The 23902-nt window shown below is 48.4% G+C and overlaps 3 protein-coding genes across 5 annotated transcripts; 1 reads left to right on the top strand and 2 right to left on the bottom strand.

The window, feature by feature from the left end:
* Window positions 1-1272: 1272 nt before the first annotated feature.
* On the bottom strand, window positions 1273-5512 carry LOC124463597. The gene is made up of 7 exons (XM_047015366.1): window positions 5201-5512; window positions 4947-5047; window positions 4409-4771; window positions 4060-4236; window positions 3568-3740; window positions 2399-2622; window positions 1273-2241 (listed from the first exon to the last, which is right to left on the bottom strand). The coding sequence occupies exons 1-7, from the start codon at window positions 5314-5316 to the stop codon at window positions 1656-1658; spliced, it is 1740 nt and encodes a 579-aa protein (XP_046871322.1). The 5' UTR covers window positions 5317-5512; the 3' UTR covers window positions 1273-1655.
* Window positions 5513-5736: 224 nt separating this feature from the next.
* Window positions 5737-7579, bottom strand: LOC124463575. Its single transcript, XM_047015322.1, has 5 exons — window positions 7397-7579; window positions 6843-6965; window positions 6568-6681; window positions 6220-6414; window positions 5737-5949 (listed from the first exon to the last, which is right to left on the bottom strand). Exons 1-5 carry the CDS (start codon window positions 7577-7579, stop codon window positions 5737-5739), a joined length of 828 nt encoding a protein of 275 aa, XP_046871278.1.
* A 5785-nt stretch (window positions 7580-13364) lies between these two features.
* On the top strand, window positions 13365-21562 carry LOC124463677 (kelch-like protein 20). 3 transcript variants are annotated; one of them, XM_047015502.1, is made up of 8 exons: window positions 13365-13650; window positions 15800-15951; window positions 17047-17230; window positions 18413-18556; window positions 18690-18823; window positions 19362-19573; window positions 19689-19795; window positions 20301-21562. In XM_047015502.1, exons 2-8 carry the CDS (start codon window positions 15831-15833, stop codon window positions 20377-20379), a joined length of 981 nt encoding a protein of 326 aa, XP_046871458.1. In that variant the 5' UTR covers window positions 13365-13650; window positions 15800-15830; the 3' UTR covers window positions 20380-21562. The 3 variants fall into 3 exon arrangements, with proteins under 3 accessions (XP_046871458.1, XP_046871457.1, XP_046871459.1); XM_047015501.1 differs by lacking the exon at window positions 13365-13650 and adding an exon at window positions 14831-14949; XM_047015503.1 differs by lacking the exon at window positions 13365-13650 and adding an exon at window positions 14929-15005.
* Window positions 21563-23902: the final 2340 nt, after the last annotated feature.

Genomic DNA, 23902 nt, shown 5'->3' with positions numbered 1-23902 from the left:
GCTGGTGCCCCCCCCCCCCCCCCCCCCCTCCCCACCCCCACTAGGTACGGCCTGCTCATATAACTGTGGCTTGTCACGTAGGTGTAACCTGCGGTGTCGTTGAGTAGGAATCGGCGTACCAGAGCTACAGACGGGAGCAGTTGAGGGAAACGCAACTTCCCAGGCGGACCTGTACTGTAAAAGCTGTGAAGACAGAGTTTCCATAATCACTGCTGGGCAGCTGAAAGAGCCGTGTGGCCGTATAGTATTGATTTCAGGGCAGATTTAAATACCATTAGCTACAGACAAAGAGTTGACTGAACTGAGTCCAGCAGGACCTGAGAGTCTTGGTAGCCAGCTTTGTTCCATGAGATAAATGTTGATTCATCTATGTGATAATGGCCACCCCCTTTCACTTCCAACTCCTGGGTATCATGAGGTTTTAAAGCTTAAAATAAAATATTCAAAAAGATCAAATACAGAGCTTATCTTTTCAGAAAAAATCCACTGTCCTAACAGTCCTATGTGAGGAGCAAGGAAGCTAGTTGTCCTGGTTACAATGAGCAAAGTGTGCACCATTCATCTATTTGGCCTAGCTGCAGAGCTAACGGCTCCACAGAAGGTTCCGGTCTGCAGAAGAGCTGCTGGTCTTTGGTAGCTGCATTTGTCTTGTAATCGTCAGGTACAGGCATCTCATCTCCCTGTCACCCCCCCCCCCCCCCCCCCCCCCCCCCCCCATGACATGTGGAGGGATTGGTTTCAGCACAGTCGCTTTTGGCAACTGTGGACCCGGGCTGATAACCTACTTGACAAGCTTTGATCCGAGTTTACAGTTATTCTCAGAATGTCGTGGCGAAAGAACAAATGAGATTCTGGGCCAAGATTCGAGTCTGCTTTGGTTCTGAAAGGGAAGTATTGTTTGATGCATGAAGAGTCTCAGAGAACACTGAGATGAAGCACCTTGACATGGTTTGTCTTAGTGTTTCGTAGCTTAATCCGGTTTTGATATGGACAAGTGATGACCATTCATTGGCAGCCTTTTTGAAAGGGTGAGCCTGTACTGTAGTTTTTGCTGTCAGATTAAAAAGTGTGCAGCGTGAACACAGACCTCAGAGCACAAATGAGTGGATTCGTTTTATTTGCACACTGTAGACAGGTTTGTTTTAATACACTGAATCTAAGACAGGCGTAACTGATTTTAAATGACTCTTGTCACGGAGGTGTAAACTTCTCAAACATGATATTCCAGAGATCATTAAGCTCTTCTGAGTTCAGTTTCAGGTGTTTCTGGATGAATCAACAGGAAGGGGTGAGAGTGGCTATGAGGTGCGTCCTTCAGGGTGGGCAGAAAAGAAGAGGTCAACCACATAGAAGAAAGGCTTCATTCAAGTGCTCCAAACCACAGCCTAAACCTGCTGAGATGTTCAGATATAATTAAATCAGATCCAGTTCACTGGGCAAGACCTGCTAGATTTATTTTTAAAAGGACAAACTAGTAGCCTGAGATTTTCACTTCCCTGCTTTCCCTTGTTCCCATACAACGTATGCGACACACTCCAGAACATTCCAGAAGACAAAGAAATGTCTCTCCCTGGACTCTCTTCTCTCCTGTGAGACTTCTGCTTCGTGCTCTCTGCTCTGACTCCAGACAGCAGACCCGAAACAAAACGTTTGTCTCAAAGACATCTGACCTCCTGTTGTATGAGACTCATCAGTCCTTCGCTGACCTGGTTCCTCTCCAGACTGAGGTGGTGGAGGGCGGCCTGTCCTCGGCAGAGCAACGCGGTCAGGAGGTCCCCACCCCCGACGTCACTGATGCCATTGCAGTCCAGGTCCACCCTCCTCACGTTCCAGTTCACCATCAGCATGTCCGCGAACAGCCTGACGCCCACGTCTCCCAGGTCGCTCTCGTCCAGGATGATGTGACAGAGGGACGTGTTCCCCTTGATGCTCTGGAACAGCTCTGCCCACGCCTCCAGGTCCCCCGCCCTGGTCTGAGCCAGCCCCAGATACTGCAGCTGGGAATAGTGTCTCATGTAGGAGGCTAACACCTTCAGCCCATCACTGCTCAGCCCATTTCCTCCCAGGTCCAACTCCAGTAGCACAAAGTTGTAGACAGAGACCCCGGAAGCAAGGAGGGAGGAGAACTCGGGGTGAGAGGTCACGTTCTGGTCCGGTTGGATCATCTCCTGCGTCTGTAGCTCCGCTAGTCCGCTCAGCAACGTCAGAACTCCCGAGTCGCCGAGCTGGTTGCCGAACAAGCTGCAGACACAAGGGAAGCAGCATTTCAAAAACTGTCAACACCGTTCGTCTAAAGTGCACTCAAGCACTTAAGTTGTCTGAAGGCTGAAGGGAGGGCAGCATGGACAATGTTAAAGTGGAACCGGGGAGACGAGAGGCAGACGAGAGAGGGACTCACAGGAGAGCCCTGACCTGGGGCTTGGCTCTCAGCAGGTCCAGGAGCACCAGGGAGCCGTAGGGGCCCACGTGGTTGAGGTTGAGGTTGAGGAGAGTGACCTCGGACGGGCTGGTTTTCAGCCCCAGGGCCAGGCTCTGGAGGAGCTCATCCGTCAGGCCCGTGTTCCTCAGAACCAGCTGCTCCACCTCGTCCGACCCGTTCAGCACTGTCATCATGGCGTTCAGCTAGCAAGGACAAAGGAGCGAGCAGTGTTTGCGAGCGTGAAATGTATATGTATTTTGAATTCGACGCAAAGCAGCCAAACATGGCTCTTGTCCCTGATGATGAATGTGAATGTAGCACATCGAGAAATCCAAACAAATGATGTAAGGCTGATAAAAATGTCTCGTGTAAGTTCAGAATCCTCTCACTACCGAGACCAATGGCTCGTCTGCTTATTGGCACTCGTGAAACACAAACTGTCTGCGCCACAGCCAGACCAAAAGCGAGCTTGGATCCCTAATCTAAGTCCAGAGACATTTACTATTTGTCTGTTAGGATAACTCAGGAATCTGCTGGCCTGGCTGTGCTAGGACTGGGGAAGATATTGGTGGGAAGTATGCGGGAGATATGAGACAGGGTCGGGGAGGTCGAATTGGGGAGGCAGGGGCTCTGTTGCCGGGGCTCTGTGGCTGGGGCTACGAGGTAGGGTCAGTGAGGCAGGGTTGGGGAGGTAGGATGGGTGAGGCGGGTATGGTAAGGCAGGGTAGGTGAGGCAGGGCTAGGGAGGCAGTGTAGTTGAGGCAGGGTTGGGGAAGCAGGGTTTGTGAGGCAGGGTAAGTGAGACAGGGTTAGGGAGGCAGGGTAGGTGAGGCAGGGTTGGGGAAGCAGGGTTGGTGAGGCAGGGTAGTTGAGGCAGGTTTGGGGAGCAGTTCTGGCGAGGCAGGGTTGGGAAGGCAGGGGCTCTGAGGCCTTGCTAGTCTGTGTGGTGTTTTCAGACATCTGGATCAGGGGAAGTACCCTCCTCTGAGCCAGATACGCCAGACATGTCTACAACCATGTGACAAACTATGTCCGGCACGATCTCAAGTCATGATTCGGACTTGATATATTTTGGGTTGTATTTCATTCATCTTCCAGGAAGTAGCTAGCCTAACGGATACCGTCAGCCTCTCTCATCTTTCATCCACCTGGGTCTGCAGGTCTTGCTCAGGGACGTCTCCTGGCTTGTCCTCTGTGGCCTGGGCTTCTGGGTGTGTGTCGGGCTCCGGAGGGCTGTCACTCGCCCCGCTGGGCTCCACGTCTGAGCTGGTGGCGTTGGGACCCGAGGTCAGCCTCTTCTGGAGACGCCGTCTCTCCAGGACTTTAGACACAGACACACACACACACATAGAAACGCACACATACAAGCATACAAACACACACAGACACACACACAGAGAACAAAGGCACAACCTGAAATAGTTTCAGGGCTGGCAGATGTCTCTAAAGTACAGCAGCTGTGGACATTGAATCGTGCAGCCTGTAAGACTTTCCATTTACAAGTCATTCATTAGAAAACATTCAATGTATTGTAAGGATCTGTGGTACACTCTGAGATTGGCATGACAATATGTGTTATGTAAAGGATCACAAGAACCCAGGGATATTCTGGCCTGGTTCCTCAGCAGTTACTGACTCACTGTTTGCCTTGAAGCGGGTCTGTTTGTTTGGGCTCAGGTCCAGCCCAGCGCTCATTTCCACACACTCTTCATAGAAGTCTCTCCGTCTTTCCCCACTTCTGCTTTTCTCATTTGATCCCAAATCCCTCTCCTTCTTGCCGTTCTGCTTGCTCAGAGCTTCCTCATCCTGCAATGAATCTTTAAAAAGCAACAATGTGTTCTTTTCCATCCTCGTTCACAAAGGGAATATAAATGGAATTCCCACATAAAGACTGCAGGTCATCTGTATCTTAGCATCAAAGTGCGGCCAGGTTCTTATGATAATATAAAGCTATCCCCAGCAGAACGCATGGAGTGAAAGGATCCTCACCAGAGACCGTGACTGGGTTATTGGACTCCTGGTGGTCTTTCTGGGGGTTCTTGGCTTTCTTGGTTTTCTTCTGTGGGCTCTGTAGTTTCTGGACGGATGGCGCTGGGCCCTCACTCTCGCTTGGCTCTCCTGACCTGTGTGAGCCCGGGCCCCTGTCGCCGCTCTCCTTGCTGTCGTCTCTTTGACCAGACGGGCCTCGGTGCCGTTTGGGCTTCCTGTTGTGCCGTACTGCGGCGCTGGCTTGGCTGTCTGTGGACCTGCTGCTGCCGTCCTCCTTCCTCTGTTTCCTCCTAGGCCTGGCAGCTTTCTCGGGTTTGACCGGGATGAACAGAGGTGAGGAGGGGCACGACCCCACGTCGCCTGCTAACAGGACACCAGAAGGCACGTTAGAACAGCTCCCTAGTGGCTGCAGTAGGCTGTTTCTGTATGGTGTTCTGCTGTGAATTGGGCTCGGTCCAAAATACTAGCGTCACCGAGTCAGGGAAGTTTCAGTAAACCATTTTGTGTTGTTTTTTTTGTTCGTTTTCTTTTTTTTTACCATTGCTGAGTGTTTGGTCCAGAGGAAGTTCTCGGAAGTTCTCTTTAGCGCCATGGTTCAGCTGCTGACAGGAGCTGGATTTGTTACGAACACTCGTACATCTGAACGAGATTGAAACGCCACCTTAATCACAACCGCCAGCCTACAAAGTGCCTACAAAGTGTCCTACAAAGTGAACGTCGAAAGCGTTTGGCGCTTTGCCGGAACGCTCCTGCTTATTGCAATGCACCACGTCAACCGTTGAGGGTCCTGACCTGTAACAGGGCATCCCCCCCGACAGCCACGTGAGTCGGAAGCAGCTCCCACGGCCCTGCTGGAAGCCTGGAGCGTAGCGGTACTCACAGCAGGAGCTGATCCGGGCCGCCGTCATGCCGTTCGCATACAGGCTGGCGCTGAAGGGGAAACTTCGGTGTCTCTGGGAGACAAACTGGAATTGCTCTGGAGAAGAATGATTATTCAATACACTAGCCTGTCAACAGGTGGGTGTGCTTCAAACGTTGTGGAACCCAAAGTCCCAAAGAATTCATATTCAAATGCAAAAAAAAGTATGTTATTGTCTTACAACAGCAAATCAAATCCACCCATGAAAGACATGAAAAATACTCAAATGACATTAAAACAGAACCGTCTACAACAGGGGCGTAGCCAGAAAAATATTTTGGGGTAGGCCTAGAAAAATATGGATAAGGTATCTTTTCATTTTTGTGCATCATTTTTCTGATATATTTTCGTTTTTGGGTAGGCCTCAAACAAATTGGGTAGGCCTGTGCCTACCCAGGCCTACCCCTGGCTACGCCCCTGGTCTACAAATGGAAGAAAAGGCACCTCCTGCTTTCACCAAGCCCTTGAAGACACAGATGTTCTCTCCTCCACAGATCTGCTGGAGCACCTTCAGCTCATCTGCCGGCGAGCCCGACCCTGACCCCGGGTGACCCTGCCCCAGGTAGGTCATCGTCACGGTAACGTTGGACCGCTTAGCCTCCTTCAGTGCTTTCAGGGTACTCTGACAGAGATGTGACAGAGACACGACTGTCTGTCAATATGAATGTGACAAAGGTTCAGCTATCTGTCAAAATGTATTTGGCGAATGTTCAGCTATCTGTCAAAATGTACGTGACCAATGTTCAACAATTTGTCAAAATGTGTGTAACACATACAGTTATCTGTCAAAATGAATGTTAATAATGTACAGCTACCTCAAAATGTATGTGATTAATGTTTAACTATATGTCTAAATGAATGGAACTAACTGCCTGACTAACTGCCTGCTTACCTGTTTCCCGTACTCCCCAGTCCTATGGGAGCCGGTGGAGGAGAAGGAAGCTCTGCGCTTGCTGCTCAGGTACGGACAGGACAGGCTGAGAGGAGCTCTGACCGAGCCCAGGCTGGAGGCCTTGACTGGGATGGACGGAAGGTAAACTGGCTTGTCACCTCTTCCACCACCAGGGGGCGCCACTGCTTTAGGTAGCTACACACAGCAGATGTAGGCATTTAGAAATGTGTTGGAGGAAGTCCTTCAAGGGGAAGTCAACCACCTTAGAAAATCAACCAACCAGTGGTGAATAGTTGAGCCTTAAATGAGAGTCTGATATTTTTTTTGTAGGCTTGGAAGTGAAGGTACCTTGTAGACCTCCACAGTGTCGGGGCTCTCCAAGAGCAGGAGCCTGCTTCTGCCGTTGATGATACTGGCGATAGACTGGACCGTCTTGGCATCTCTCATCAGCTCTCCTGGAGTCTGAGGAGAGAGAGAGGGGGGGGGGGGGGGGGCGGAGATTCCAGGTTAACAAGCCCTTCATCCGTACGTCGTTTGAAAGAAAAACATGAGCGAAATCAATATTTCCCCCGTGTTCTTGTGGCTCAGACACAGCTCTCTACAGTATCTCTCTCCGTACTCACAGGTGTATCCCTGTGTCCGGCCAGGGCGCCCTTACTCAGCAGATCCTGAAGCAGACTCTTGCTGTGCCTCCTGGTGTGTCTCTGAGATTCCCTCTGACGTGACTCCATCTCCTGGGATCCTGTCTGTTGGCAGGAAACAGACTTCTCATCACACACACAAACAACATGGCCTGCAAAGTGCCTTAAAAAGAACTGCCTTTACTCTCCCAAGCTGCTAATTGTACCTGCTGCTAAAAGGTTTGTGACGTAAATATAAATTAATCAGTTAATCACGCAAACACATTTTTTATCATTCAATCGCAGGCTATAATTTGCCTGAGTACTGAGTCCGCCTCCTTCCTCCTGTGTTCATTATCTTTCTCCTGTGTTAACTAGCTCCCTTCTGTGTTCACCAGCTTTCTCTTGGTCCAGGTGAAAAGCCCGGGATCATGTTTAGCCTTCTGCCTACATTATCTTAAACCCGCCATCCCCAAACCGAACGACTCAACCTTACCTTAAAAGGTGCTATCGAAGACGAAAACGTAAAGTCAGACTATAAAACAGCAGAGACGTACGTGTCTGGATGTGATGGAGGTGTACTTCCAACTGCCAGGTATCCGAACAGACGGACGGCAGGTGATGTGATACCCCCTCCGCCTGCTGATCTCCTGTTCTTTGCTCCCGTCGCGCTCCGGTGACACCTGAGCAGACGCCAGCGTTGACGCCAGCTCCTGCCCGCCGACACGGGTCTCATGCATGTTTAAACAGCTCCGACTCCGGCCCGGACCCGCCCGCACGAGCCCTCTTTCAACACCCTCATAGGGCCACCTCGGGTTTTTCATTCATGTGATTAGCAAGTCAGAGATACGCTCTCTGAATGCGTTATTTCGGATATACTTTGGACATACTTTGGACACGACTGTATCTGAAGGCAGTGTACATAGTGCCAGGGTGGATGATCATTCAGTGTATATTTTATAGATGTATGTATCGGGTTGTCGGGGTACAGTTTGGGTTAGAGGGTTGGTTGCAGCACCCAGCAGTGAGCCAGTAACTCCGCAAGCACCTCAACCGATCCAGCCCTCTAAGTATCTGTCGAATGATTTTATTATTCAAAAGGCTTTTCTCCCTCGACTAAGCTGTGTGAGTCTCCCCGTGTCTTCCGGCCTGTGAGGACTCCAAAGTGATGTGGGAGCAACTAGGTTGTGTCTGGCTGGCTTGCTGGAAGCCCGTGCAGCTGTGAAGCGATGCGGTGCTGTGTGTGTGTTTTGTGACTGGCAGGCCCAGGTTTGCTCTCTGCCTTTCGCATTGAGTCACTGGTAGTCCGTTTATGGGGTTAGTGAATGCTGTCTGACAGCTTCGGGCTCTGAGGGAACATGTAAATCATCCCCACAATTAGTATCTCAAATTCAACATTTCAGGACAGATGTGTTTATGATATTCAGCCAGCAGTACATTTTGTAAATGTCCTGTTGAATTAATGACATCTGCACTGAAATTACATTTCTGGCTTTAAAACTGTAACATGGCAATAGAGTAGAGCCTAGTTTAGACAAAAGAGAATAAAGTAGATCCTAGTTTAGAGAATAGAGTAGACCCTAGTTTAGACAATAGAGTATGAAATATCTCGTAGTTTAGAGAATAAAGTAGACACTAGTTCAGACAAAAGAGACTGGAGTAGACCCAAGGTCTGGATCCTGGATGGCAATACCAGCAGGACACCACCGGAGGGCACCACTGTCTCTTAACTCCGTGGTGTTGAGCTGTGGTTGCCTGCTGTCTCCAGCCTCTCTCCAGGTCCTCCTTGAATCATTACCTCCCTCTTCTGTAAACCGGCCGTTTCTGCCGTCAAAGGCCACCAAACACCTCCTTACTGTGTCAGTTCCTGTCCGATCAGGTCGTTAGAGACTTGTGTCACGGAGCAGTCAGCAGGCTTGAGCTGGACTGTACTGCCCCCTGGGGCTTCCCCCGCAAACAGCACCACACAGCAGCCTGGAAATATCCTCACGTAGCACAATCTGGCTTTATGATACAGGGAAACCTGATAACTATGTAGGCGGGGAACTATCTACTGTCTACAGGGAGTCAGGCGGATAGAGCATCGGGCTAGTAATCTGAAGGTTGCCAGTTTGTTTCCCGGCCGGTGCACATGACGTTGTGTCCTTGGGCAAGGCACTTCACCCTCCCTGTACTCACTGTAAGTCGCTCTGGATAAGAGCGTCTGCTAAATGACTAAACGTAAATGTACTACATGCTCAAGATAATAGAGCATATTTCAAACACTATTGGTTTACAAACACGCACATACATATATGTTTGGAAAGTGTCATGTGGATGTGCCCACACATCTTTCTTCTGGAGACAAGCACAACATAGTTAGGATCTCTTGACAAATCCCCTGGCCTAACTTTAACCCTGACTGGACAGAACGATAGGGATATCAGAACAGGACAGGGCATGAAAGATTGAAGTTTGTCATTCTTTCAAATGTTACCCCTGAGTGTCTGATTCAGTATGATCCTCACTCAAGATAAACTAAACTGTCTCCATCTATCAGCCTAACATGTCACAGTTACCTTAGTAACAATAAAATCCAACAGGTTTGAGGTTGACTGTGAAAGATGTATTCTTCTTTAGTACAGTGGCAATAAGCTTGCTATGATCATTTGCTTCTGTTGTGGGAATCAAACCTGCCTTCATACATTACATTGATGCAAGATTCTGTCTCTGTTTAGATGATTGTGCCAGTAGTGATTTGATTTTCAGGAAATGTGTGACCACATACAGTGCTATTGGTGGTAAAAGCTCATGCCTTATATCCTTTACGGTGGCATTCTAATGACAGAGTTGGACTAGTGATTGTATCACTGTCCTGTACCTGACCGAAGTTTCCATGATAGCAGACACTAAGTAGATAACCCTGCACATGGTCCCAGCTCAGATCCTGTAGCTCTAGACTTCTTCAAAGGGGATTTCTTACAAAGAGGAATTTGGAAGACAGTTATCTACAACTGTAGACTTCATTCACACTTAACTATAGACTTGTTCGAGCACCTATATCTTGCATTAGATGCTGTGCTAAAGCTATGGGAATTGTATGCAGTGTTACAAGTATGCTACGCCTACACGTCCAGAGGTTTGAAGGCCTAAAGAAAGTCTGTACAATTCCCATCGAATTGTCTCTTTGGGTTTAACAGCCGTGTTTGGCAAGAAAACAGGACAGGAAGAATTTATTCTTCTGTAGCACAGGACAAGACAGCTGTTGTTCTCCGAGCTGCATAGAGGGAGCAGTCAGATTGACGCTCCAGAAGGCTCGTGTTGCAGCATCTTGTCTCGCTACCAGCTGACCTGTCATCACCGGGGATAACTCATGTTGGCTTCCCTGGGTGCCTGGGTGAAGGTGATACTCTGCTGTCATAGATGGGACTGATTTTTGTTCTTCACCTACGCAGTTTTTGTGACTGAGCTGGCGGTTTTTATGACAGAGTTAAAGATAGTCAAACAAAGCTTTCCTAAAATGTTACCTTTAGTTTCCAGCTCACGGTGTACATATACAGAACACGTGTGGCACAATCCTATCTGTTTGGATGATATCGTCTATCCCTCACGACGAAGCCAGTGGACTGGATGTTCCCCGGCTTTACGACCTGAAGATGTCGATCGTAAAAGACGTATTATTTTAGGGGCTCGACAAAGTTGCCCTCATGTCACCTTTTCCGTTTTCAGAAAGTCAAATAAACAAAGAGATTCTACACAAACACACATTGTACTCTGCCTGGGTCAAACAGGAGAGTGCATATGTCTAAGAATTTAAGATGTGGCGTCGTATCCTGACTTTGTCCGCTTGTGTGTCAGCCGTTGTCGACGGCACACCGGAGTTTTTACTACGTGAATGTGATCTGCTTTCTGGATCGAGTGTCTTCGTCCAGAGAACGTTTGCGTCAGAGCATTTCTCAGCCATTCCTGCAGAACAGGAGTGAGGTGTCCTGTGTACCAATAGAAAAGCGGCTCATGGAGAACCTTTAGCATAGCGTTTCTCTGTTTATTTATTATTTCATTGTATCTGCCTATAACCAGGCTCAGGTGACGGGGCTAGACATTAGACGGTCTGGAGAGAAACGGTGGAGTTCGAATGATTTCACTGACCTGCAGTTTTAGGAATGCCGCAGTGTTTTCCATGTGGCGCTGTGGATGATACTATTCAGACTGTGATGTACCAGCCTTTTATTAATGAAGGCTGTCTTGCGTTAGGATTTCCGTCATCTCAAAGATGTTCCAAGATGAGCACCTAGTGGACTAGATGGATGAGTTCATCTGATCCTCTGTTCAGTTCTGCCAGTCAGTCTATGTCTTGATTGTGGTTGTTGTCTGGTGTAAATAGCGTCTTGCTTTGTGTTCTTGTGCTTTAACACTTTTTATTTATTTATTTCTTTAACCTCTCTGATTCCCTATGTACAAATGCCCTGCTTGTTTTCTTCTGTATGTTGTACTGCTGTGGTTGAGTGCCATTGTGCTTTCAACCTGAATTTTATTCCATAGCCCCCTTCCCCTCTCCCTCAATAAGCTTTTGCTTTTTGCCAGGCCATCTTTGGAAATAAGAATGTCGTTCTTAAATGTTTCTGCCTGGTTAAATAAAGGTTAAATAAAATAAAATAAATGATCTGGTGATATTGATGCAGAAGAACTACGGAAAAGCATTCGGCGCAGACTGAATTCTCATCGAGGAGAACGTTTTATGCGCCGGTGTGTGTATGCTAAAGTGTGTCACTGTGTGTGGGGGTGTCATTGTGTGTGTGTGTGTGTGTGTGTGTGGGGGGGTGTCATTGTGTGTGTCTGCCTGCAAATTGATGTATGGGTGTCCAGATCAGGTGCTCCCAGATGGCGATAGATACTTCAGAGCACAACTAATTAGTCCAGTTACAGAGCAAGTCATGGGTGAAGCATTCCCCCAGAGGCGAAACCTAGACCCCAAAATAACATGGCCTCGGAGGGTGTGTCTCACAGGGGGACCTTTCGGCACGTCTTTATGTTATGACTCGTGTGATTGGCACCGAGAACCAATGCACAGCTGCAGGTGGCTGGGGGCTGTGCTGGAAGGGGCTGGTGGAGGGGGGCTGGGCGGTTGAGGGCTGCAGGGGCAGGTCGAAGGGGGCTGGAGTCCAGCCCAGGAGCTCTTAGGACAGTCGTCGGCGTGGGTCTTTCCCCACGATCACCACCACACCACTGCTTGTGATGCGAATGTTCGTATTCTGTGAGTGGAACGCCTACTGCACAGATGAGCCATCTGTTCTGGAACCAAGTCAACTTCTGAGTTAGGAGTTAGGTGTTAAAAATGGTAGGGAATCGTTTTGTCAGAACTTATACGGAATCTGGATACATTGACTGGCTTTTACTTAGCTGAAGCCCTTTTTAAGGGTTTGAAGTAACATTTGCCCCTATTAAAATACCACAGGCTTGTGACTAATGCCAAGGTTTCCATTACTGTGGTAGCACTGACAAAGTATCAGACACAAACCTAGTACAGCTGCATACAGACCTAGTCCAGCTATAAACACACATAGTACAGCTGGATACAGACCTAGTCCAGCTCTTTCCAGGACAGACATCTGACCTTTACTTCGCTTACCATTCATCAAGCTTATATCTGAGCCATGATCTCACAACATATTTGGCATCGTTTCAACACACACACGCACACGCACACACTGAAAAACACACACAGCACACGCACACAAAACATACACACACACTGTACACGCACACACAAATACTCACTCGCACACAAACACAAACACTCACTTCCCCTACAGTCGTGTGTACACAAACACACACACACACAGGTAGAGTAGTCTTGCCAGCCTGTGCTGCCTCTTGGCCCCCCTCTTGCATGGCTTCCCACAGAACAACAAAAAGCTGCCAAACATTTCAACGGTTCCATCTGGCATAACCTGAGTTTCCTCTCGTCCCTGAATCAGTGACGCAGAACGTGTCACCTTTCATCACTGCTGGATGCTGTAAAACAATTCTCAGTCACTGTCACTTCAAGCCTTCCATCCCCAGGAAAACAAGTGCACAGCCCAATGTACTTTGATTCTAGACCATTGTTGTTGATGGGATTCTGACGTTGTCATCCTCTGCCACACACCTGCTCCAAAACACCTGAACACATCAACAACACCTGAGGACATCAACGACACCTGAACAGCTCAGCAACCCCTCGACAACCCCTCGACAACACCACAACGCCTCGACAAACCCTCGACAACCCCTCGACAACCCCTCACCCCCAAACTTCTGTCCCTCCTCTTCGACTGGAGAGGTTTCAAAAACACACAAAGACATCCCCAGACACCCCGCAGAAGCAAGCAAGGGTCCTCTGACTCGCAAAAGCAACCCCCACCTCTACAGACACCACCTTCACCAGCTACGCCCCTGAAAGGCTAGCTCTACCATGGCGCATGTGGGCGGCGTTTATGCTGAGGAGCGAGATTAACCAGTTCAACTCAGTTACACGACCATGAAATGTACGTGCCAGCGTTTATGTCCACCAACCTTTGGCCTCGCGAAAATGCTGCCAGCTTTACGATGTAAGGGGCCTGCCAAGACTGGGCCAGAACCATTAGTGGCCATATTAAAGGACTTGAGAAGCTATTTGATGCTCATACAGATTCTGGTCTTGAGTAGAGGGCTGCTTCAGTGAGGGAATATCTGAACTAGCAAATACTAAGGAATAGGTAAGAGAAAAGAGAAATAAACCAATTTTAACCCTAAGCCTTCTGGATTACCATAAAGGCCTTGTTGATCCATAACCCGAAGGAGCTGTCGGCTGGTGAGTGTTTAGGTTATTTGAATTCAAAATCTTAAATAATCCAGGAGGCATTCCCAGTTATTGTGTTTTAAGAGTGTTTTTTTTAAGAGGGCTGTAACGAGACATTCCCAGACTAGGCTAGTAACGTGTTTTATGATTCTTTTTTTACGAGGTGCTTTGTAAAGTCAACGGTCTCAGCTCTGTATATTTTATATTGATTTAGTCCTTTAATAACTGAGATGCATTGGTATTTTGCTTGAAAAGCTATGAAACTTGTTGGAAAAATTGAAGATGTAACTGTTATCCTGTAATAAGAATGATTCTGTGTTCAGCATTCCTTGCCAGCAGAGAACCCTCTCCCCCTGCCTTCAAGACTTTTAAAAGATAGAAAATATAGACGTTGACGTGAGAACTCAACCATCTGCACACATTGTAAATCTTTCGGCGTCCTCAGGAACAGACAAATATGGATTCATCGCTACACGCAGTGCCTCTCTCTTGCACTCAGTCCGAAGAAATAGCTTAGGCATTTCTGCCATCACAGAAATGTAGATACGCGGGTCAGAGGTGTTGAGACGTGAGCTGGTTGAGGATGGGGAGTGAGAGGTGGACAGCCAGAGCTGAAAGGGTCTGGTCTGGTTGAAACAGACAAGCTGATTGGGCCAGATGTGTACAAGAGGATCTAATAGGGTTACGTTTGTACAAGAGGAGCTGATAGGGTGACGTCTGTACCAGGGGATGGAGTCCTCGGGGAAAGCGGGACTACTCATGTTTCCCCACTGGGGAACCCTCTGTACTGTCCCTGCCTAGCTGGGTGGATGACTGTCCACACACATACATACACACGCACACATCATTTGAATACAATAAGGCGTCCTTACCATTATTCAACAAACCCCAGTCTAGACAGTGAATCCCAGTCCAGGCAGTGCGCTCCACTGAGAGAGAGAGAGAGTGAGAGGGCTGAGGGGTTCCTGCTAAGAAGAGATTTCAATGTACCTGTTCTCGTACTTCTTGTTCTTGTATTACAAATGGCCAAGAAACCTGAAACTTGAAAACGCGGAACTCGAGTCGAGGCTTCCTGGGGGCTCGTGGATGAGTAAACCAGGATGGCATACTGAAGTTGGTGTGTGGCCAAGGGGTGGAGGCTAGTCTCCATCCAGCTCGGTGGATGTCAGCTGGGTCTATAAGATAGACCTCAGGCTCTCAGCAGTGGGCTGTGTGTACTGCTGCTGATAAGACTGAGACAGAGACTGACCAATCACACCGGGAGAATTGAACAGACCCTATAGGAGAGATGGGGGTGTACAATGAACAAGGGTACTGGAGTATGAGTGTCTATTTGTGTGGGCTGTGGTGAAGGTATATGCCTATTGGTAATTATCTTCATCATCGCTATTATCAGAGTGTGTGCTGTGCTGAACAGAGACAAGTGTTTCTGGACGGGAGAGGTGTGACGAGAGAATTGTTTGTTAATCGTGTTTTATATGTATAGGCTAATATTAAAATGAGATGAAGACATTTGGAAAATGTGAGTTGCAACTCACCCCATTGAACTGAAAATAGTGATTGTATCAGGTTTTGCGTTTCTGCTGTGTCTGTGTTTTCTCTTTAGTGCGTTTGTGTTTTCTCTATAGTGTTTCTGTGTTTCGTCTTCAGTTTTTCATTATGAGCTTCAGTGTTTTTGTTTTTCAGCTTCAGTTTCCTATCTTTTGGTGTTTCTGCTTTTCAGCTTGAGTGGATCAGCGTTTAACCTTCTGTGTTTCAGCTTCAGTGTTTCTGTGTTTGTTTCTTTGTTTGTTTCTGTGTTTCTGTGTTTCAGCTTCAGTGTTTCTGTGTTTGTTTCTGTGTTTCTGTGTTTCAGCTTCAGTGTTTATGTGTTTGTTTCAGTATTTCAGCTTCAGTGTTTCTGCGTTTGTTTCAGTGTTTCAGCTTCATTGTTTCTGTGTTTCAGCTTCAGTGTTTCAGCTTCAGTGTTTCTGTGTTTCAGCTTCAGTGTTTCTGTGTTTGTTTCAGTGTTTCAGCTTCAGTGTTTCTGTGTTTGTTTCAGTGTTTCAGCTTCAGTGTTTCTGTGTTTGTTTCAGTGTTTCAGCTTCAGTGTTTCTACGTTTGTTTCAGTGTTTCAGCTTCAGTGTTTCAACTTCCGTTTTTCTGTTGGCTGGTGATCTAGGGAAGCTCTGGGGAAGCCAGACTCCAGTGTCATGCTGCCCAAAGTGACGAGTAGGTTCGGCCGTCGCCATGACACCCATGGCCCTCTCGCCCTTCGCAGGAAGGGCTGCAAACTTCCACCTAAAGACACATTCAACGACACGATGTACATAGGTCAGTGGTAGACATCTTTACAGGTCTGAGACATTGGCTGTGTCTACAACCGCGTACTTGTGCACTTTGAGCACTGACTTTCAGTGCTTAGGGCGCTTCAATCACAAAACCAGAATAATTCAGTGCACTGAAAGTACCCGGATGGCGCACTGCAAACGGTCTGCAAAAACTGTGTACAACGATGGACACTACTCGCCCTAAACGGGCGCCATCTTGGCTACGTAGCGGAAAAGGAGGAGCCCTTTCGGCAGCTTTTTCCACTTGAGTGGAGAAGCGCGTTTATTTTGGCAGGTTTTGCGGGGTGTGGCGAGCAGATTTGCATCCGTCACTTCCACCAAGTGTTTAACGTAGCAGTGTTCCATTTGAGACAGCACTTATCAGCGACGGAGTGCACTGAATATGTAAGTGCACTGTTTTGCAGGGCACTGTATTGCAGTTTACTTCATAAAGTGCGCGGTAGTAGACACAGCCAATGTGTGCTTTACTGGCATAGTATTCACATTGCAGGGGTACGGTAATTAATCAGGAAAAATAGTTGCAAAGACTGACTGATTATGACAATGAAAAATGTGTCAGGCAACTGGCTAGCACCAAGGGATTAAGGGTTCAGAAAGCTGGCTAGCACCAATGGCTATGTAATCAGACCGCTGGCTAGCAATATGGGATAAATGTTCAGACAGCTGGCTAGCGCCAAGGGTTAAGTGTTCAGGTTGCAGGCTAGCTCAAGTGTGCAGGCTAAAAGAGAAGGAGTCATCCATAAATCCTCCCAACCTCTGAAGGTTCTAGCCTCTAGCTGGTATTTCAGGAGGAGGGGGGGTTATGCAGCTATGAGGCTGCAGATGACGGTCGAAAATAGATGTGAAATTCTCCATCTTATCTTATGTGTTGAAGAGGAGAACACAGGTGTGTGGCTGTAAAAGGGTCAGGTGACGACAAACGATCCTCCGAGATCCGATGCTGGTTGTTATTTGGCAAACAACAAACCCGGTATCGTGCTTTGTAGATTTCAAAACTCCTATAGACGAAACGGATTGGATACTTACAGGTTGCTGACACTGATAGGGGTCATGTTGTTCCCCCGGGGGGTGTGTGCAGTTGGGGGCTGGAGCCAGGAGGACCCATCGTGCCCTGTGGAGCAGTTCTGTCCTCAGTACAACGAGTGGCACATGATGGCCTCCATGATCCAGCACCGTGGGAACGTGGCCGTGGGCACCCTGGATGGGAAGGTCTACACTGTGGGCGGAGACGATAACGTTTCCTGCTTCAGGAGCGTGGAGAGGTAAGTCGGCCGTCGAGGCGGCCCCTCTGAGGCTGCCCCTCTGAGGCTGCCCCTCTGAGGCTGCCCCTCTGAGGCTGCCCCTCTGAGGCTGCCCCTCTGAGGCTGCCCCTCTGAGGCTGCCCCTCTGAGGCTGCGCGTTGCGCTCGGGGAGGCCGGGAAAAGTGAGACGGTGGTGAGCGATAACACAAGGATATAACACATGCTGTTGCCAAAACTCCACTTGAAATATCAATTTTTTTTAGACATTTAGCAGACGATCTTATCCAGAGCGACTTACAGTAATTACAGGGACATTCCCCCCGAGGCAAGTAGGGTGAAGTGCCTTGCCCAAGGACACAACTTCATTTGGCACGGTCGGGAATCAAACCAGCAACCTTCCGATTAATAGCCCAAGTCCCTAACCGCTCAGCCGCCTAATTCCCTGACATGTTTGGGACACGTATCCTTGTCAGCCTAGTCGGACCGGGGTAGAGTTCGAACGGGGAGTGTGTGTGTGTGTGTGTGAGGGGGGGGGCCTGGGGGTCTGGGAACGTGATGCGGGGGATCCCTGGAGCTGTAAGGCACGGTGATAGATGTGGTGATGGATGGGGGGGGGGGGGGGGTGTTCTCAGCTACCTGAGGCCCAGTGACAGTGCGCTGACACTGGGTAAGCCTTTGCTGTGGCATAGGGGATGGATGGTGGGTAACATGAGGAGATAAGGTATAGCCCACCCTTCCAAACGTCTCCCAGCACACTGTATCTATTTGAAGGTCTAGTAACTGCATGCCAATATGATTTTTCAAGGTCTAGCCAGCTAGGAAGCAACTAGCACTAGACTTCTAGCAGTCTGGCAAGCTAGTACACTCAGAACAAAACAGTTCAGTAGTAGACATTATAGAACAACAAAAGACCGCTAAACACTGCAAAGCAGTAGAGAGGGCAGTAGAAAACAGCAGAGGGCAGTAGAAAACAGCAGAGGGCAGTAGAAAACAGCAGAGGGCAGTTGAAAAACAGCAGAGGGCAGTCGAGAGGAGCACTGTGCAGTTGGGAACCTAGAGGGCCGTAGAGTGCAACACACATGAACTGCTTCCTGCCCCGAGAACGGCGGTGCCATTTTGGAAGCAACAGGGGGGAACTAACCTCAGCTGTACCGTATAGCATAAACATTGCTGCATCGCCTCCCCCCGCCCCTCCCCCCCCAGGTATGACCCCGACACCGACAGCTGGAGCAGCGACGTGGCCCCCCTCAGTAGCCCCCGCAGTGGGGTGTGTCTGGTGGAGCTGGACGGACACCTCTGGGCCTTGGGAGGCTTCGACGGCATGGCCGCAACCAACACGGTGGAAAGGTGGGTCCAACGGCCGTCCTCTCGCACCACATGGTTGCCAGGGTGAGGGAAAGCACACCGAGTGGGGGAAAGGGCATGAGGTCACACTTACGAGACTCCAGGTACCTTCTCTTCTCATGTGTCCCTCCTGGAGGTATGACCCTAAGATGAACACGTGGAAGAAGCAGGCTCCGATGTTGACGAGGCGCAGCGGGGCGGCCGCGGCGGCGCTGGACGGACACCTGTACGTGGTCGGGGGAAACGACGGAGACATGCCCCTCGACTCAGGTGGGAGAGGATAGGGGAGGCTCTAGGCACAATCCACAATGTCGGTCTTGGCGATGTATTCTGCAGCCGAGCCTTATCCTCTTAGCTGTACAGACTACAGGTATCTATTTTCATGCGGTCTGTGAGAATTCATTAAGTCTGACAGCACTTATAAATGTCTCGATCGAACATGACCTTTTATTACACACACACACACACACAGACTCACACAATATTTGTGCTGGCTGAGGCTGCCAAAGATAAATGAGTGTGTGTGCTGTACTACCTCTTGTTCGGGCCTATTTCTGTCTGTGAGAAGAAAAACGAAGGAGAATTCCCATAACCTATTTTAGTCTCCATGTTGTTCTCTTACCAGATGCTTTCCAGGAACCAACACAATCTCAGAGTCTGAATGTTTACATTCACTCAGGAACCAAGACAAAATCAAGCCCAAAAAAAGCTTTCCAGACAAACAAATATACGAAATGTTGCGATGTATGTCTGTTTCTTCCTCCAAACCTGTCAGTCAACCTTTTTTCCCCTGTGTGGTGTTTCCCAGTGGAGTGCTACAGCCCAGTGGATGGGACCTGGTCTATGTGCCCCCCCATGCTGAGCCCCAGGGAGAACGCCGGCTGCGCCGTGTTCCTGGGCCGTCTCTACGTGGCGGGCGGCCGCGACGAGCTGCTCCTGGAGCTCAGCGCCGTGGAAACGTACGACCTGGAAACCCTGAGATGGACCCCGGTCAAACGCATGAGGTCCAAGAGAAACAACGTGAGTGTCTGGGTGTCTAAAGCATTCGCGCACAGAGATACACACACACACACACACACACACTACAGATACACACACACACACACTCAGTGACAGCCCTCTACGTGTTCCTCAGGTCTCTCTGATGGTGTTCAACGGGACGTTGTTGGCAGCAGGGGGCTCTGATAACTTCACCAACCTGAAAACTCTCGAAGTGTACAACCATGAGACAAACACCTGGAGGTAAGACGCTCCTGAGCACCAGGATGCAGGACACGTGAAAAACACGTGTACAGTATGACATGGCTAGGATACAAGTGTAGGACATGTGTGTACAGTATGACATGGCTAGGGTACAAGTGTAGGACATGTGTGTACAGCATGACACTGCTAGGCTGTAGGACACGTGTGTACAGGATGACATGGCTAGGATACAAGTATAGGACACATGTGTACAGGATGACATGGCTAGGATACAAGTGTAGGACACGTGTGTACAGTGTGACATGGAGAGGATACAAGTGTAAGACGTGTGTACAGGATGACAAGGCTAGGATACAAGTGTAGGACACTTGGGATTCTGTAAGGCAAAGGGAGAGACTGTTGGCTCCTACGGCACTCCCATTTCCAGTGTGAGTTCTGAGCATCAGTCTGATGAACTAGGCTCATGCAGTTTACATCCATTAAAGTTGTCTATTAAAGACTACAACTTTGCTTATTGTCATTTTCTGACACCTTCTGTTTGCAGACACTTTGGGAGCATGAAGACCAAGCATCCAGGAGGCCAGATTGCCATCATGAAAAGAGAGGAAGGGTACCTTCTCTGAACCGTCCAAACATCGAACGTCATAAATTCAAAGTTTTATTTGTTTCTGAACTTTTTACAGGCAATGTCCAAGAGCTCTTCACATTTTCCCATGAGATGACTGCAGAATAAGGCACAAATGCGTCATGTAAATATGTTAGCACACAAATATGTAATATGCAGAAATGTCTGTAAAGTTTGCCAAATCCAACAACTGCCCCGCTTGAAGTAATCACTGTATTTATTGCTGTAATAATTGAGATTGATGGGATGTCCACTGGGATAGAGTCATGAAACGTGTTGAGAATGGTAAGACTAGTACCAGGAAGTAAGCAGGTTCCACAGGAAGTGAGGAAGGTGTCAGTGAGCTGGTGAGGCAGCTGAAGGTGAAACAGGAAGTACTAATACTGTCATGGTGCTAACGTGTCACATGGTCTGGTGTGTACATGGTTACGGTAGCTGCATTGTCATGATATTATCGTTGTAAATACAGTATAATAGATTTCTGTGTTGACAAATGTTTGCATGAGTATGTTTGTGTGTACAACCCTGGTCCTCAGGGCCCACTGTCCTGTATGTTTCCCTGCTCTAACACACCTGATTCATATGAATGGTTGCTATCAAGCTCTGCAGAAGCCTGATATCAACCATTCATTTGAATTAGGTGTGTTGGATCAGGGAATCATCTAGAACATACTGGGCCCTTAGGACCAGGGTTGAAGACCACTGTATCAGACAAATGTATGACCATTAAACAGATGTTGACTGTACCAGTTGCCAGTGGCCAGGTAAAGTGCTACAGGCTAACATATGACAGTATCAAGTGGAGTTAGTCGGAGCTAAGATGCAAAGACGGAATTCATGTCAGAGAGGGCTATCTTGCTTCTGATGTAACTGCAGCGTTTCTCTCTATCTCCATTTCTCCCTTATTCTTTCACCCTGTCTGACCCCCACCTCTCCCTCCCTCTCTCTCGACTGAGGATTTTTTTCTACTTCTTGTTAAGACTCAGGGAGGATTTGTTTCTGCTTCTTGTTAAGACCAGGAGTAAACTTACTTTGCTGAGGACAGGATGGTTAGCGGCATGTAGAATGAAAGCTGTAGGTCGAGGATGATGTGAAGATCGTATATAGCCTCAGCATCTGAATGACATGTACAGTAGGCCTACATAAGGGTAAAATTGCAATCCGATTAAATTAAGATTTATTCTGTGAGCTGTATACCTGTGGTTGTATGTATCACTGGTTAGTCATCTGTTATTGTGTTTTGGTGCTGCGCTAAAAGTAGCCTACACATTCTTTGGGTGGATCTCCATGCACTTTGTACTTACATCAACAACACTTAATTCACAGGGCAGAATGTTTGCAATTTACCTCAATTTCATCAGTGAGCTTTGACGGAGTATGCCATATTAAAAGAGCATAATTTCATCCCATCAAAGGGTCAAGCTGTTCAGGCCGATAAAATAGGCTACACATATTGCTGTTGTCTTCTAAAATTTAATCGCCTCCCCCGTGAAACAGTTTTCTGTAAAAGGTTTACGATTATATAGCCTGTCCATTAGAAGGGGTTTTAATTACCCTCGTGGGCACATTTAACAGAAGGTAATTTCAAGGTTGACCGGTAGATGGCCGTTGGTCCATGTTGTCATGGATGTGTTTCGTGCGTCCTCCCGTTCCGTTCAAAACACACAGGGGGGAGAGCCAGCGCTGTCACAGCGGATGAAGCCTGGAAGAACCGCTATTGCTGACTATGTTTGCTTTTCAAAATGCATTTAGCTTGGTAATGTTTGCATTCAAGAACATGTCAACTTCAATTACCCTTTCATTAAGAAACAAGACGATTAGGATGTTCTCTTTCGACAAAGCCTTGGTTCCAACTACTCATGAAACGTAGAGGATGCTTGTACTATATTCACCGCGTTTCGGTGTTGGTCGACAGTCCAGTGCCTTTAGTGGACTCAAGTGTGATTTTTTTCCCCACGAGGAAGTAGCATTCACTAACACCATCACATCGAAAACATCCTGTGTGACTCTGCTGGGGCGGCATGGACCATGACCAGCGAATGCTTCCTCAATAATACGCGTGTTGACCATGATGGGACCGCGGATACAGACCGAGCCGGGTAAGTCGCTCTGGAAGGTGGTGGATGAAGGCAACCTGACCGAGGTCGATGTGATGCTTATTGATGTTGTTGCCGTTAGATGTAGATGAATCAACTTTCAACTGGGTCGTTGATGTTGTATAGATTTACTTACTTTATTTTATAGATTTACTTTTTATAAAATAAAGTAAACCTATAAGTTAAACATCATAACTGTTGGAGGTGTGTGCATTTATCGATTGTTTTGTCCGTTGTGAGTTGAACAATTATTCACACTTCCTCCTCTTTCCCCGTAACTAATGTAAATGCCTGGCATCCTCTTTTGTTTATATTCAACCAAGTCTAACTTTCAGATAGGGGTTATATAAGCGGATAAACAATTGAGTTGGTTCACATCATTTAGAGATCCATAGAGTCACTCGGTGTGAGCTGAATGCATCTTTAATCCATCAGTCTGTTTTATCGTTGCATCTAACGACATGTTAGGTGCTAGTCCTAACTGCTGTCAGTGAAAGGGATCTCGAAAAAGACGCATCCCCTTTCAGACCATCTCTTCAGCCAGCCTCCGCCAGCCTCCCCCTCTATCACTGTACATCCCCTCTTCTCTCCTATCCTCCGTCAAACTCCTCTCTCCTGCTCGGTGAACACATGGCCCATCATTATCACGCAGCTTCTGTGTTTCTCCTCTCGTAATGGCTAGCCGACACTCAGCCTCCCCCTCAACTGCTCTCCTTCATTATCCCCCCTCGCCCCCTCTCCTCCTCTTCAGCCCACACGTGTCACCGCTGTGGTGTGTGACAAGGGTCTCCGCTGAGAAGGCAGGCAGGGGGACACCCAGGGTGTCGCAGGTGCCTGACCGAGTGCGTCATGTTCCCCACCCACATGACCCTGCGCTCGTCACCTGCGTCGAGTCATTACCCACTCATACCCGCTGGAGAGCCCAGGAGAGGAGCTTCACGGGGGGGTTGAAAGGGCCTCTACCTGGCGCTTCGGTTGGTACATCATCTGGTGCACGCATTGGACAATGTGTCTGTGACATGGATGAACATCCGGATGAATCACTACCCCGGTGCAGATTGATATCCCTCCCCTTCTAAGCAGCGTGAGCAGAGAGAGAAAATCCATTGTTGCGTGGTCTCATTCCTGGAGCCGTAACTCTGCCAATTTGTTGAGGAATCATGCGGTCTCAAAGGCTGCATGAGGACTCTTCATACTGGCTGTCGTTCTGTTAGAGGATGTTGGTGGTTGCTAATGCAGTTTTATGTAGACCAAAACCCCTACATCCCCCCCCCCCTCCCCCCCGAGGGACTGTGGTAGGTGTTATCAGGCTGTAGAACTCTTGTATGGCAGGAGAGGAGACCCAGGAGGAATGTCTCCAGTGTCTTGTCCAGGCCATCACAGGTGTCAGAGGAGACTCAAGGTACACATGTAATCATGTAATGA

Source organism: Hypomesus transpacificus, unplaced genomic scaffold, assembly GCF_021917145.1.
Source record: "Hypomesus transpacificus isolate Combined female unplaced genomic scaffold, fHypTra1 scaffold_30, whole genome shotgun sequence".
Classification (NCBI taxonomy): Eukaryota; Metazoa; Chordata; class Actinopteri; order Osmeriformes; family Osmeridae; genus Hypomesus; species Hypomesus transpacificus.
This window is presented reverse-complemented; position numbering and strand designations above follow the sequence as displayed.